Source organism: Lactuca serriola, chromosome 8, assembly GCF_051521515.1.
Source record: "Lactuca serriola cultivar US96UC23 chromosome 8, Lser_US96UC23_V15, whole genome shotgun sequence".
In the NCBI taxonomy this organism is placed as follows: Eukaryota; Viridiplantae; Streptophyta; class Magnoliopsida; order Asterales; family Asteraceae; genus Lactuca; species Lactuca serriola.
The window spans coordinates 46706913-46720769 of record NC_136415.1 but is presented as its reverse complement, the minus strand read 5'-3'; the positions used below and the strand labels follow the sequence as shown (position 1 = coordinate 46720769).

Sequence of the window (13857 nt, the reverse complement as noted above, 5' to 3'; positions counted from 1 at the left end):
AGGATTCAGATTTGAAGAGACTTTTGCACTTAGATTTGCTGATTTTTCTTGATAAACAAATTTGGAATTTCTGGATCCCCAAAAATGCTCTCTTTCTTTTAGATTTTTATTATATCTAGCATTGCGCTGATGTTTCTGAGCCGCAAATTGCTCAGAGGACTTATGATAACTAGCCCTAGCTTTCGACTTTCTAACAGGTGTTTCAGCATGTTCTGATGATGTATCATTTGGAACATGTTTGGCTCCACTCGGACTTCCTTTCTCGTAGCTTTAGTTGACCTTGTTCAAAGGTTCTATCACATATCTTCCCTTCTTCTTCCAAGAGGTCATTTTTGAGAGACCTTGGTTTCAGCTGTGTTGTCAATGTGGGCAGACCAAAAATATTCATCACACCCACCAGCGTTGTCTTCTTTTATGATGGACGATAGTTCTTTGGCCTGATTTTTGTTAAGTCCGTAAGTTGCAAAAACTTGGTTCGGAACAGTTTGAACCTTTTGGGAAAACAATTGCCTTTTCTTTTAAAACTTTTGAATCATTTTCAGAAATGCGAACACACTCAACTGAATTTCAGAAATCAAATTTTTTGCAAGTTCAAGTTCACTTTTTACAAATTCTGAACAATCAACCTCATCCTCCACAGAAATCTCACTCATGTCACTATCATCATCAAATTCAGATACATTTTCAATCTTAAGTGTATTTTCTGAACTCAATTTAGTGCATAATGAATTAAATTTATGTACAGTATTAGATTTAATTTGTTGTTTATCTTCTTCGCTCAAAATTTGTTTCAGCGTGTTCTTATGGTCTTTGGATTGTATATAAGATTCAATTTTGTCCAGTCCAATTCTGTAAGAATCAGAGACTTCGTCAGATGACATGATGGATTTGCATATGAAACAGTCTGCATCAATTTCGTCCTCTTTCATTTCTAGAAAGGGCAAAATCATTCTATGGATTTTCTTCCGTATTTCACAGTCAATGTGTAGCTGAGTGATATTAGAATAAAGACGTTTAGCAATCAAACAAAAAATGTTTCGTTGTTTCAAAAGCTCTAAACTGTCTCGTTGCGAATAAATTAAATCATCCCTAGACCTAAATAACTCCAACTCTAACTTCTCAATCCACATCCGCCTCTCTACACTTTTTGATGTTATCCTTCTGGTTTTATCAGTTAAGTTAGTATTACTTAAATGGGTTATCTTTAAACTATCACTTAAACTAGAGATTGTAAATTTTAAATAATCTAATTCAGTTTCATACCGAGAGACAGGAATATTTAGAGATTCGAGAATAGAATGTACCTTGTTCATCACTTTCTCACATTCGTTGATCTGCTCGGAGACAGATTTCGCAGCAAAGCAGTTGTCCGAAGTCTTTCAGCCATCAGTGGCGTATCCTCTTTGATCCGAAACGTCACTACGAACCATCATACAATTTCCCTCATACTTATGGAACTCATCCTTCGAGACAAAGCACCCGCCATGTGTGGGTCCGCGAACCTCTTCGTCCTTCGAATCGGTTGACCACACTTAAACTCTTCCAAAGTCCTCATCATCTTCCTGCACAGTTAAAGCAGGCTTAGCATTGTCAGCATTCTACTTCGTTTTAAGCTCATCTATCTTTCGAAGATAGTAAGCTTTATCCTTATATACTTATTCCTTCTTCTCATTCATTCTCTTCAACATACATTCCTTCGACATATGATTTTTTCCATGACAATAGTTACAGTCGTAGTTGGAGTCTCCCATAAACTTTTTCTCTTTCTTTACTTCTTCCTTTTGAGGGTTGTTGATACTTTCATCCTTCACCTTTTCTGAGTTGTAAATCCCTTGCCAGTTTTTGTTACGTCCAAAGTTCTTTTTGGCGAACCTTTTAGTATTGGACCCCATGAAAGAATATTCTTTATTTGAGAGTTCACAATTGGAGATATCAGACTTCGAACCTTCTTCTTCTATAGCCTTCTTGGCCTTCACAACTAGAGCCAAAGATCCCATCCCAGACACTATCTTTCCTTCCTTTGCCACTTCATCCTCGTAGGACCTAAGAATCCCCACAAGTTTTGCTAAGGAGTAGCTTTTAAACTATTTGTGTGCTTTAACAGTTGACACCATTTCTTTCCATTTGGACTTCAAGCCATTCATTCACGTGACCTTTTGTTCTATCAGTTCACATCCTATCTTATGTTTTATAATCCAACTCAAGAGATGGTTGTATCGGTTGAAAGTTTGAACCAGTTTTTCCTAAGGCTTCTGGACAAAGGCTCCAAATTCTGAAAGGAGTAGTGTCTGAATAGAATGCTCAAGATCAGCATCACTCGAGTAAAGTTCTCTCAGCTTGTCCCATATCTCTTTTGATGTATCATAAGAACTCACCAGACGAAACGTGTCTGGAGGAAAAGCAAAACTAATTATCCTCATCGCCTTAATGTTATTGATTAACTTTTCTTTTTCGTCCTGTGGAACGTCTTTTACTTGGAGAATAAGATTGTTGTAATTGGCTTGAGTTTTAATGGGATGTCAAGCACACCAAGCAAATTACACCCTTCGTTTGCAAATAAAACGTAATATAATGGTAAAAAGGGTTATCGATCCTCGAGGAAATGATTGTATTACTTGAAAACTAAAAAGACTTGAATAACTAAAAACTTGCAATTAAGCAAGATAGTGAGATGCTCAAATATTGGAGAGAGTTGGTTGACTAAGGCAATTCAACACAATGAAAATTTGTGTGTTTATCATTAGGATTCAACATGAAACTTATCATTCATCCCAAATTGGTTATAGCAATCATGAAGCATGATATGCCAAGATTCCTCTTAGGTAGTATGGAGGTTGGGGAAGCCTACAACACACCTTCTTAATCAAGATCAAGGGTTTAATTAAAGCAATTGAACCCAATAAGTTAATTAGCCTTAAGAAAGAAAGAATCCCCAATTCCTAGAGGATGTCAATGCTTACACATCCATAAAGGAGCTATGACTCATAAACTAGAGATGATTTTTACCATCATAAAGCCCTTGTTCTAAGTTAATTCAATGATTCAATGCAACACCAAAGAAATAAACTAACAATAGCTCATTCAAGTGCCAAGCTCATGATCAAAGCATTAAATAAGCATAAGAAATATAATCTAGAACCATAAACATAAGATAATTGATAATCTAACATGAATCCTTCAAAACCCACAAACATTCAAAGGTTTTAACCAAAGTTAACCAATATAGAGAGTTTAGCCACTCATGGCAACAAAATAACAATCACCAAAGTCTAATTGCATAAAGAAACTACCAATATCTTGGAAAGATGAAAAGAAATGAGTCTTGAGCTTCAAAATAGCCTCCTCCAGGTCTCCAATGGTGAAAAATCAAGAGTGTAGCTGATGGATCTGATCCCCCAAGGTTATGGTGTGCCAAATGACCAAAATGCCCAAACTGGGCAGTTGGCGGGTACCCGCGCGACGAAAATTCCACATGCGCAAATGTTTTTGTAATGTTATTGGTCCTTCATTCCTCCACTCCACCCTTCCACTACCAAAGATTCCTTTGGTCCCCTCTATATCCATGTGATTTAAACTAGCCAATCATCTTTTAGCTTCAAAAATGGATGCTCCAAGCCCAAATTAATTATCCATGATCCATCTTCACAAGCCCACTTCATCCAAGCCTTTATCTTTTTAAGCCCAAATCTGCTTTTATGGATCCGCCAAGACCAATAGCGCCTCGAGAGCCCACAAGTCCGTCTTCACTCTAATCCACAATCGCGATAAGCTCCAAAACCCTGCAAGATTCCTCATGCAAAATAAAAAGTCCCCAATACGATCCATGATAAAGAAAATAAAGAATATACAATGCAATAGTAATAAAAGGAGCTAAAAATCTAAAATAAACTTATAAAAATAAGGAAATAAAATAAGCTATCAAATCACCCCAAGCTTAAACCTAACTTGTCCTCAAGTTAGAACAAGACTAAAATGAGCTCGGGATGTGCTAAACTAAAAAGAGAAAAAGAAAGATACCATAGAACTTGGTCAACATCAGTCAACATGATCAGAATTAGTCCTTCATGGACCCTATGCATCTTCAAAATGTTCCCCGCTTTAGAGCCATAAACCACATTCTCAACCACTTGATGGGAGAATAGATCACGGTTGGATGTAGTCGCTGTGTGCAAGACAAAGGAAACAGAGATGCGCCCAGTGGGGGCACTTTAAATCACCAATGCAGACCATAATGCACGAAGGAAAGGTGCCTCTTCACACACTATGGTTCCTACATCTGTCAGTCTAAAGTGTATAATAACGAAATAGGGCTTTCCAGCACGGCCTCCGGGCAAACATCTGGTTTCAGAGGCTTCTCCATTGTACTATCCTTTACAGTCTACCATCTCATCGTCGGGGCCTTTTCTCACCAAAAATCAAAAATAAAATAAAATAATAAAAACTCTACTTAACCTAATTCAAAACCTAGCAACTCAAATCTTCAATATTGAACTTCTGTTATTTGGATTTCAGCCTCTTTTTTTGCTTGATATTCAGATTTCTCGTCGTTTTTTTGCTCTTTTTCTTCATTTTTTTCTTCTTTGTTTTTGTTGCTTTTATTGAATCGTCTTTTATCATCTCTTATTGTCTTCACTTTTCCAATTTTTCTTCATTTTTTTGTGTTTTCTTCTTGTCTTTTTTCTTTGAAGGTCCTAGGAATTTCACCATGTAACATAGGATGGAGGCTAACATGAACACCTAATAATCATTGACAATATGCCAAGATCAACTAAAAAGGGTGGGATATGACTCAAAAATGGGTGTTACCGAAAAAACTTGGTCCCAAAAGATGTAAATTGGGGGACTCACTTCAAAGTTCATCAAGCACCTCAATGCAAGGTGTGATAAACAAAATCTATCTAACTATCTACTCTAGACCCCTAGAAAAATGATGACCTATCTTAAAAAGGTGGTGAGAATCTAACTAAGCAAGGCTCGGACGAGACTCGGGAGTACTAAGGGGTACTCCCCCCCAAAACCAAGATGCGAGTCTTCAATATCTTTAAAATACCATATCGGGCTCATCTTTGCTCGCACACATTGGCATGACCAACCACATCCCTCCGCACCTAGACCCAATCAAGCTACCTGCATCTGACCCCCACACAAGCAGTCTCAAAATGGTCTGTGAGGCTCAAAACGTGTCCCATTTATCAAATACAAGGAATTCCATATCAAGACCCGGGACCAATCTATGATTCAATACTTATGACTCGACGTTATGGCACATGTAGGGATGAGAAGACAAGAGAGAACAAAAATGCATGAACTTAAACTAGAATGCATCTAAAAAGAATGAAAATTAAAAAAGAAAGAAACAAAATATGCAATTTTTTTTTTTGAAATTTTTATGCAATTTTTTTTATGAATGACCTAAATGACTTACTCTAAATGCAACAATATACAACTAAAATGCAATAAAAAAATAACAATAATAAAAGATAAAGAATACCTCACCCCAAGCTTAAAATTAAGCATTGTCCTCAATGCTTAGGATGAGAGTAAGGAAGGATCATATCGGGATTAAGATGGAGGAGGCACGTGAGGACGGTATGGAAGCAACACATGGGTCGCACAATGATGTGTAGCTGGAGTTCTTGGCCACCTAAATACACATGGATGAAAGCTTGGTCGCACAAAGGAAGCATATGCAATGACTCAAAATTTTCTTACGAAGTGACACATTTGCGCGGGTGCCCTCACAAACTTTGCGCGGATGGGGGGCAGCCGCGCGCACACATCAGAATACATCCCATGTTGGGGTAATTTGGAACTCGGAATCTGTGCGGCTAGGGTTCGGTCGTGCAACGGCTGCATAGGCACCCGTGCAAATTTCAAATTTTTAGCATTTTTCAAACTTCACCAAGATCATTGCTAGACTTCAATATGCTTATTTTTAGACCAACTTCAAGCTTAGAATCACCCAAAACTTTAAGCGGATATTATTTATTTACAATGCATTTGTTTAACGTCTTTGCCAAGACATAGCCCCGCCTCCGTCAATCTTCGTAATTCGGGTTTTCCAATGTTACATTGTCGAATTATCCCGTGTCGAAGCCTTCATAGAACGGTTTCAAGCGATGCCCATTCACTTTGAATATTCGAGTTGTGTCCAAACTCTTTATTTCAACCGCACCGTGATCAAACACTTTTATAACAATAAAAGGTCCGTGTCATCGAGATCGCAACTTTCCCGAGAATAGCTTTAAGCGTGAATGATAAAGAAGAAATTTTTGACCCGGAATAAAGTGTTTTTGGGTTATGTGTTTGTCATGAAATGCCTTTTTCTTCTCTTTGCACCTTTTGAACCTTTTAATTATCTTCTTCTTGGTCACTTCCATCATTGGATGATTCAATCTTCTTTGAGCTTCCCTCTTAGGCTTACAATCATATGCCATGAGTATCTTGTTTGTGCATACATTACGGCTTATCTCGTTTATTGGCTCAATCACATCAACCCGATACAATGGATAAATGTTGCTAGGGTACCTCATTGCTTCAAAGATGTTGAAGTGAATGGTTTCTCCATCAAACTCCATAGTTATCTTTCCTTTATGGACATCAATGATTGTGTGAGCGGTATGCATGAAAGGTCTTCCAAGGAGGATCATAGATGATTTGGAAGGAGTCTTTTCTTCAAGATCAATGACATAAAAATCTGCCGAAAAAACAAGTTGATTAACTTGTACTAACACATCCTCCAACACTCCTCTTAGAGACACACTTGACTTGTCTGCTAATTGAATGATTACTCTGGTGTCTTCCAAAGGTCCAACATTGAGAGATTGAAAAACCGAATATGGCATCACATTGATCGAGCCTCCAATATCTAACATGGTACTTTCGACATGCAAATCACCGATGGTACAAGGGATTGCAAATATTCCCGGATCCTTGCATTTCGGAGGTAACTTCTTTTGGATAACTGTAGACACATTTGCATTGACTTGAATCTTTTCATTTGCCTTGAATTTTCTCTTCTTAGTGCATAAATCCTTGAGGCATTTTGCATAACTTGGAACTTTCTTAATAGCATTCAATAGTGGAATGTTGATTTGGACCTTGCGGAAAGTTTCAAATAATTCATTTTCTTCCTCTATCTTCTTGGAAAAGGCTAATCGGGAAGGAAAAGGTGGTGGTATGACCAATGGTTTGATGGGTTTGTTGGAAGAGTCGGGTTGATCAACGTTCGGCACAACCGGTTCCTTTGGGGGAGCTACAACTTTTGAAGGTTCAACAATGATGACTTCATCTTCTTCTTCTCTTGAAACTCTTTTAGGGTTGCTTTTTCCAAGTGTTTTCCCACTTCTTAAAGTTATTGCACTCGCATTAGGGTCCTTCTCAGTTTGAGATGGAAGTCTACCCCTTTGTTCTATCTTGTTGAGAGCAGTGGCCAAGTCTCCAATTTGTGCTTGAATATTAGATAAAGTGTTCTTGGTCTCCTGTTGAAATTGGGTTTGGCTTTGAGCAAGAGAAGTGACAAGTTCTTGAAGGCTCATTTGGTGGGTACCACTTGATTGGCCTTGTTAATGACGTGGTTGGTAATTTGGAGGGAGGTGAGATGTTTGTGGATATGGAGGTTTTTGGGAAGGATATTGCAGATGTTGGGGTCTCATCAAAATGTTTGGTGGATTTTGCTTTGGTGGGTATGGATTGTTTGGGTTATTCCTCCAATTTGGTTTGAAGTTGTTTTGAAATCCCACGGGTCTTGGTTGACCTTCATATCCTTCCATTGCATTCACATCTTCCGGTTCACTTCCAAGAGTGGGACACTTATCCGAATAATGCCCCGTCATTGCACAAATACCGCATACCATCAATTGTTGACCACTTCCCATCACCATTTGACTTAGCACATTAGTCAAATCCAAGAGCTTTGATTCCAAGTGTTGACTGTTGCTAACTTCACTAACTACTTGTGGAGAACTTCTCTTCATTTCATTTCGAGTCCCAAAGATCCTTTGATCTTGAGAAATGATGCCAAAAAGTGATCGGATTTCGTGAGGTGTCTTGTTGAAGATGTGACCACCACTTGAAGCATCAATCATCCTTCGATCTTTTTCATTCATACCCTCATAAAATTGTTGAAGAAGTAGTTGTTCGGGAATGTTGTGTTGAGGACAACTAGTACATAATTTGTTGAATCGTTCCCAAAAATCATGAAATGTCTCATTCTCCCCTTGACGAATCCCCAAAATGTCACTTCTTTGGCTTGATATCTGGGATGTGGGATAGAGCTTGCTATTGAAGGCTTTGAGTAATTCTTCCCATGTGTGAATAGATCCCGATGGTAAGTTGAATAACCACTCTCTAGCTTTGTCTTCTAAGGTGGGCGGGAAGGCGGTTAACTTGAAATCATCCAATGTCACATTTCCGGGCAACATGCTAACACATATCATATGAAAGGAATTCAAATGCTTTTGAGGATCTTCTCTATCCAAACCATGGAACTTGGTAAGTTGATGTATGAAACTTGACTTCAATTCAATCCCTCGACGGTTTGCGGGGTAAACAATACCAAGAGGTGTATGAGTAACATCCGTCTCCATCATTTTTCGAAGTGTCAACTCTTGAGGGGGATTGTATGGATTGGGGTTATTGGGATAATGTTGCAAGTAATTGGGATGTTGTTGGTAAGGTGGGTATGGGTATTGTTGGGGATTGTAGATTGGTGGTGGATAAGGTTGGTAGTGAGGGTATTGGTTGTAGAGAGGTTGTTGTTGTGGGTACATTGGGTTTTGGTACATTGGAGGGTGTGGGTAATTGGGTTGATTTGGGTGATGTACTTGTTGTGGAACTTGAAAAGCATTGGTTTGAAGTTGGTTGTTTTGGTGGAATTGTTGGTTGTGTAGTTGTGGTGGTGGTTGATAATTGGGTTGGTTTTAAGGAGGGGCTTGATTCCAAGGTGGCATATCAATGAGAGGTTCTTGTGGTTGTTGTCTTGGTTGATGGGGTGGGGTATTAGCATCTTGATTATATGGGTTTGGCTTGGGATTGTGAGGTGGAGTGTGATTCATGGCTATGTAGTTTTCAAAAGGAATGTCTTCAAAGGATTGACCAACAATTGGAGAATTCGGCTCGGTGTCAGTATCACTTGAAGTATGAAATTGATCGTCTATGTTGATTAGTGGAGAAGAGGAAGAAGCTTGAACGAGATGTTGTTGCTTTTGCTTGATTGGCTAACTTTTTCAATTTTTTTTGCTTCTTTTTAAATTTCCGGATTGTAGAGTAGTTCACCGGTTCTTGTAGACCTAGGCATAAACAATCAAATAACAATAACCAATTTCCCCGACAACGGCGCCAAAACTTGATGGGATGTCAAGCCCACCAAGCAAATTACAACCTTTGTTTGCAAATAAAACGTAATATAAATGGTAAAAAGGGGTATCGATCCTCGGGGAAATGGTTGTATTCAATCACCAATGCAATCTAAAAGAACTATTGTAAATAAACTAAGTAAGTACAATTAAACTAAAAGGGGGGGGGGGTGTTTGATTACATGAAAACTAAAAGACTTGAATAACTAAAAACTTGCAATTAAGCAAGATAATGTGATGCTCAAATATTGGAGAGAGTTGGTTAACTAAGGAAATTCAACACAATGAACATTTGTGTGTTTATCATTACGATTCAAAATGAAGCTTATCATTCATCCCAAATTCATTATAGCAATCATGAAGCATGATATGCCAAGATTCATATTAGGTAGTATGGAGGTTGGGGAAGCCCAAAACACACCTTCTTAATAACAATCAAGGGTTTAATTGAAGCAATTGAACCCAAGAAGTTAATTAGCCTTAAGAAAGAAGGAATCCCCAATTCCTAGAGGATGTCAATGCTTACACATCCATAAAGGAGCTATGATTCATAAACTAGAGATGATTTTTACCATCATAAAGCCCTTGTTCTAAGTTGATTCAATGATTCAATGCAAAACCAAAGAAATAAACTAACAATAGCTCATTCAAGTGCCAAGCTCATGATCAAATCATTAAACAAGCATAAGAAATATAATCTAGAACCATAAACATAAGATAATTGATAATCTAGCATGAATCCTTCAAAAACCCACAAACATTCAAAGGTTTTAACCAAAGTTAACCAATATAGAGAGTTTAGCCACTCATCGCAACAAAATAACAATCACCAAAGTCTAATTGCATAAAGAAACTACCAATATCTTGGAAAGATGAAAAGAAATGAGTCTTGAGCTTCAAAATTGCCTCCTCCAGGTCTCCAATGGTGAAAAATCAAGAGTGTAGCTGATGGATCTGATCCCCCAAGGTTATGGTGTGCCAAATGACCAAAATGCCCAAACTGGGTAGTTGCGCAGGTACCCGCGCAACGAAAATTCCACCCGCGCAAATTTTGCTGTAATGCTATTGTTCCTTCATTCCTCCACTCCACCCTTCCACTACCAAAGATTCCTTTGGTCCCCTCCATATCCATGTGATTTAAACTAGACAATCATCTTTTACCTACAAAAATGGATGCTCCAAGCCCAAATTAATTATCCATGATCCATCTTCACAAGCCCACTTCATCCAAGCCTTTATCTTTTTAAGCCCAAATCTCCTTTTATGGATCCGGCAAGCCCAATAGCGCCTCGAGAGCCCACAAGTCCGTCTTCACTCTAATCCACAATCGCGATAAGCTCCAAAACCCTGCAAGATTCTTCATGCAAAATAAAATGTCCCTAATACGATCCATGATAAAGAAAATAAAGAATATACAATGTAATACTAATAAAAGGAGCTAAAAATCTAAAATAAACTAATAAAAATAAGGAAACAAAATAAGCTATTAAGTTTTAATAAGCTTCTTATACCAGTATGTATGAACTTGTGCACAGTCATGGTTTCCCATATCAAGGAACCATTATCTTTAAGACCTAGAATGTAATCCTCGAAGTGTAATGCCCATACTTCATAGTCTTAAGGGAAGAGAATAGGTATCCTGGTGGTGGATCCGATGCTGCTTGATAGATTAAAAGAAAGAGTGTGTGGATCTTCAGGCTACATGTTGTCGATTCACTTATAACCTATAAATAATTAGATGTGTAAACTAGAAACGAGTTTAGGGCATAATAAAGATCAAGATCCAACGTCAACAATCGATCAAAACGATGAAAATGGCTAGAACAGATCCAATTAAAGCGAAAAAAGCCTAAGAACACTTCGACAGAAGATTTGCGTATGATTTACACAATCTCCTGCTTTGATACCAATTGTTAGAATAATAAATAGTAGGTCGATAGAATCTAAACAGGTATATGAATCAAAACCAAGAAAACAATGATCGAAAATATGCTGAATTATTAAAAACCACTGCCTTTGAAAATGTGCTCGATTAAGAACTTCTACTGTAAAGGCAGTTTAGGGTAAGTACAATTGATACTAATCACGATGCATGCATGCATTATAAATAGTCTAACATGCATTATAAATAGTCTAACTCTAACACATTAAAAACCGGGTGGACAGGCCCTGACCGTTACAAAGATGGACTATAAACATTACAAAACATTATTGACACAACACTAAATAGTCCAACAGTTTTGGGCTGAGGGTTTGCAAACCCAACTCCCATTTTCCTTAAATAGGGCCTGAAGCCCGAAAAAAATTAGGGTTATACCTTTAGATGGTCGCCATGTCCTGGCTTAATACTTTCCGTGTCGTGGGGCACAAAAATGATTTTCAGTCACTTAACCATGCCAGGTCATGGGGACATGTTTCCCATGTCGTGGCCATTAAAACTAATAAATAAATAGTGAAATAATTATACCTGAATTTCGAATGCTATAATTCTACCTTATTTGAATCAGACTTTGTCCTCGAAGACCATTGTTGTAATTAACTCTTGGTAATGCTCCTTATCTCCTCCTCGGGCTCCCATGTCCACTCCGAACCTTTCCGGTGCTGCCATTGCAACTTTACCAAGTTGACTACCTTGATGCCCAAAGTCTTCGTCTTCCTGTCGTGGATTACAATCGGTCTCTCCACATAATTTAGGTGCTCATCAACCTGAATGTCATCCATGGGGACCATAATGGAATCATCAGCTAAACAATTCTGTAGCTGAGTGACAAGGAAAGTGTTGTGGATATGACTAAGCTTATTAAACAGATGCAACCTATACGCAACCTTGCCAACCCAGACGATAATCCTGAAAGGACCAATATACTTGGGATCTAACTTGCCTCGCTTCCGGAACCGGATGACACCTTTCCAAGGTGACACCTTCTAAAGCATGAAATCTCATACCTGAAACTCGAGGTCTAAATGTCACCGGTCAGCATAACTCTTCCTCTAGAACCTGGAGGTGAAACGAACATCACAATCTGAAATCACTAAAACTCGATCCTCGTGTCGAACAACTACCTCCCTGGTGTAGACATCAGCAAACTTCTCGATGGAAATGCTCTTGGCAATAGGGATAAAATGAGCACTCTTCGTTAATTTAACCATAATGACCCAAATGGAATCTACCCCACATGTCGTCCTTGGCAACTCGTGATAAAATCCATGGTGATCTCCTCCTATTTCCACATGGGAGTGGGTAACGGTTGCATCTTGCCGTGCGGTCACTAATGTTTGACCTTGACATTCCGAGAAGTCAATCACCGCTCCACATACCATGTTATGTCCCTTTTCATGAAGGGTCACTGGTAGCTCAATCTCAAGTCTATATACATCTTTGTGGCCTCCAGGTAGATCAAAAACTTAAAACTGTGAGCTTCCTTCATTAATGTCGTCTGCCAAATCCCACTAGCAAACGAGACCCATATCCTGCCACACTAAGTCAATAATTCATGAACATCCCTGAAAAATAATGGAATCTGACCATTAATTCTTTCTTCCTACTAATTCTCTTTCTTTAAACCCACTAATTATGCCATCCTCAAACATAGATCTCTGATTGGTGCACTAGCTACCTTACAACTCAAGGCATCGGCCACTACAAGATCTCTCAGTCATAATATTTCACCAATATGGGCTCAAAAATTTCTACAACTTGTTCATGCGGACTTATGTGGTCCGATCACACCTACGTCTGTTGGAGGGAGTAAATATTTTCTTCTTTTAGTAGAAAATTTTAGCCGGTGGATGTGGGTTTACATGCTATCGGAGAAGCCTCAAGCATTGGGCGCTTTCAAACGGTTCAAGTTGATGGTTGAAAAGAATTTGGGTTATCAAATGAAGACACTTAGAACGGATCGAAGGGAAGAGTTCACTTCAAAAGAATTATCATTATTTTGTGAAGAAAATGGTATTCGAAGGCATCTTACAACAACGTATTCGCCTCAACAGAACAAAGTTATGAAAAGGCGAAATCGGACCATTATGGACATGAAAAGAAGCCTACTCAAAGGAAGAAATGTCCCGGGAGAGTTTTGGGGAGAAGCGGATAGACATGCAGTTTATCTTCTCAACCAGGTGCCAACAAAAGCACTTTCCGATATGACACCTTATGAAGCGTGGTTTGGCAAAAAGCCCAACCGTAAACATCTTAAATATTTTCGTTGTGTTGCTTTTGCTAAATTTGTAGGTGGTCACCTGAAGAAGCTTGACGATCGAAGTAAAAAGATGGTGTATTTAGGTGTGGAAGATGGAACTGAAGGCAACCGTTTGTTTGATCTGCAAGACCGAAAGTTGCGAGTTAATCGCGATGTTGTTTTTGACGAAAAAGAAGAATTGAATTGGTACAAAAAAAAAGAGATGGAGACTCCTAAGACCTTTACCATAATTAAACCACAGCCCCAAATACACCTCGAAACACCTCAAAATGGCCCTAAAACCAACTCAAAATGTAACATCC

At 38.5% G+C, this 13857-nt stretch overlaps 1 protein-coding gene across 1 annotated transcript; it reads right to left on the bottom strand.

Annotated features, from left to right (window-relative positions):
- Window positions 1-6212: 6212 nt before the first annotated feature.
- Window positions 6213-7538, bottom strand: LOC145066861 (uncharacterized). The gene has a single exon (XM_079014115.1). It carries the CDS (start codon window positions 7536-7538, stop codon window positions 6213-6215), a length of 1326 nt encoding a protein of 441 aa, XP_078870241.1.
- Window positions 7539-13857: the final 6319 nt, after the last annotated feature.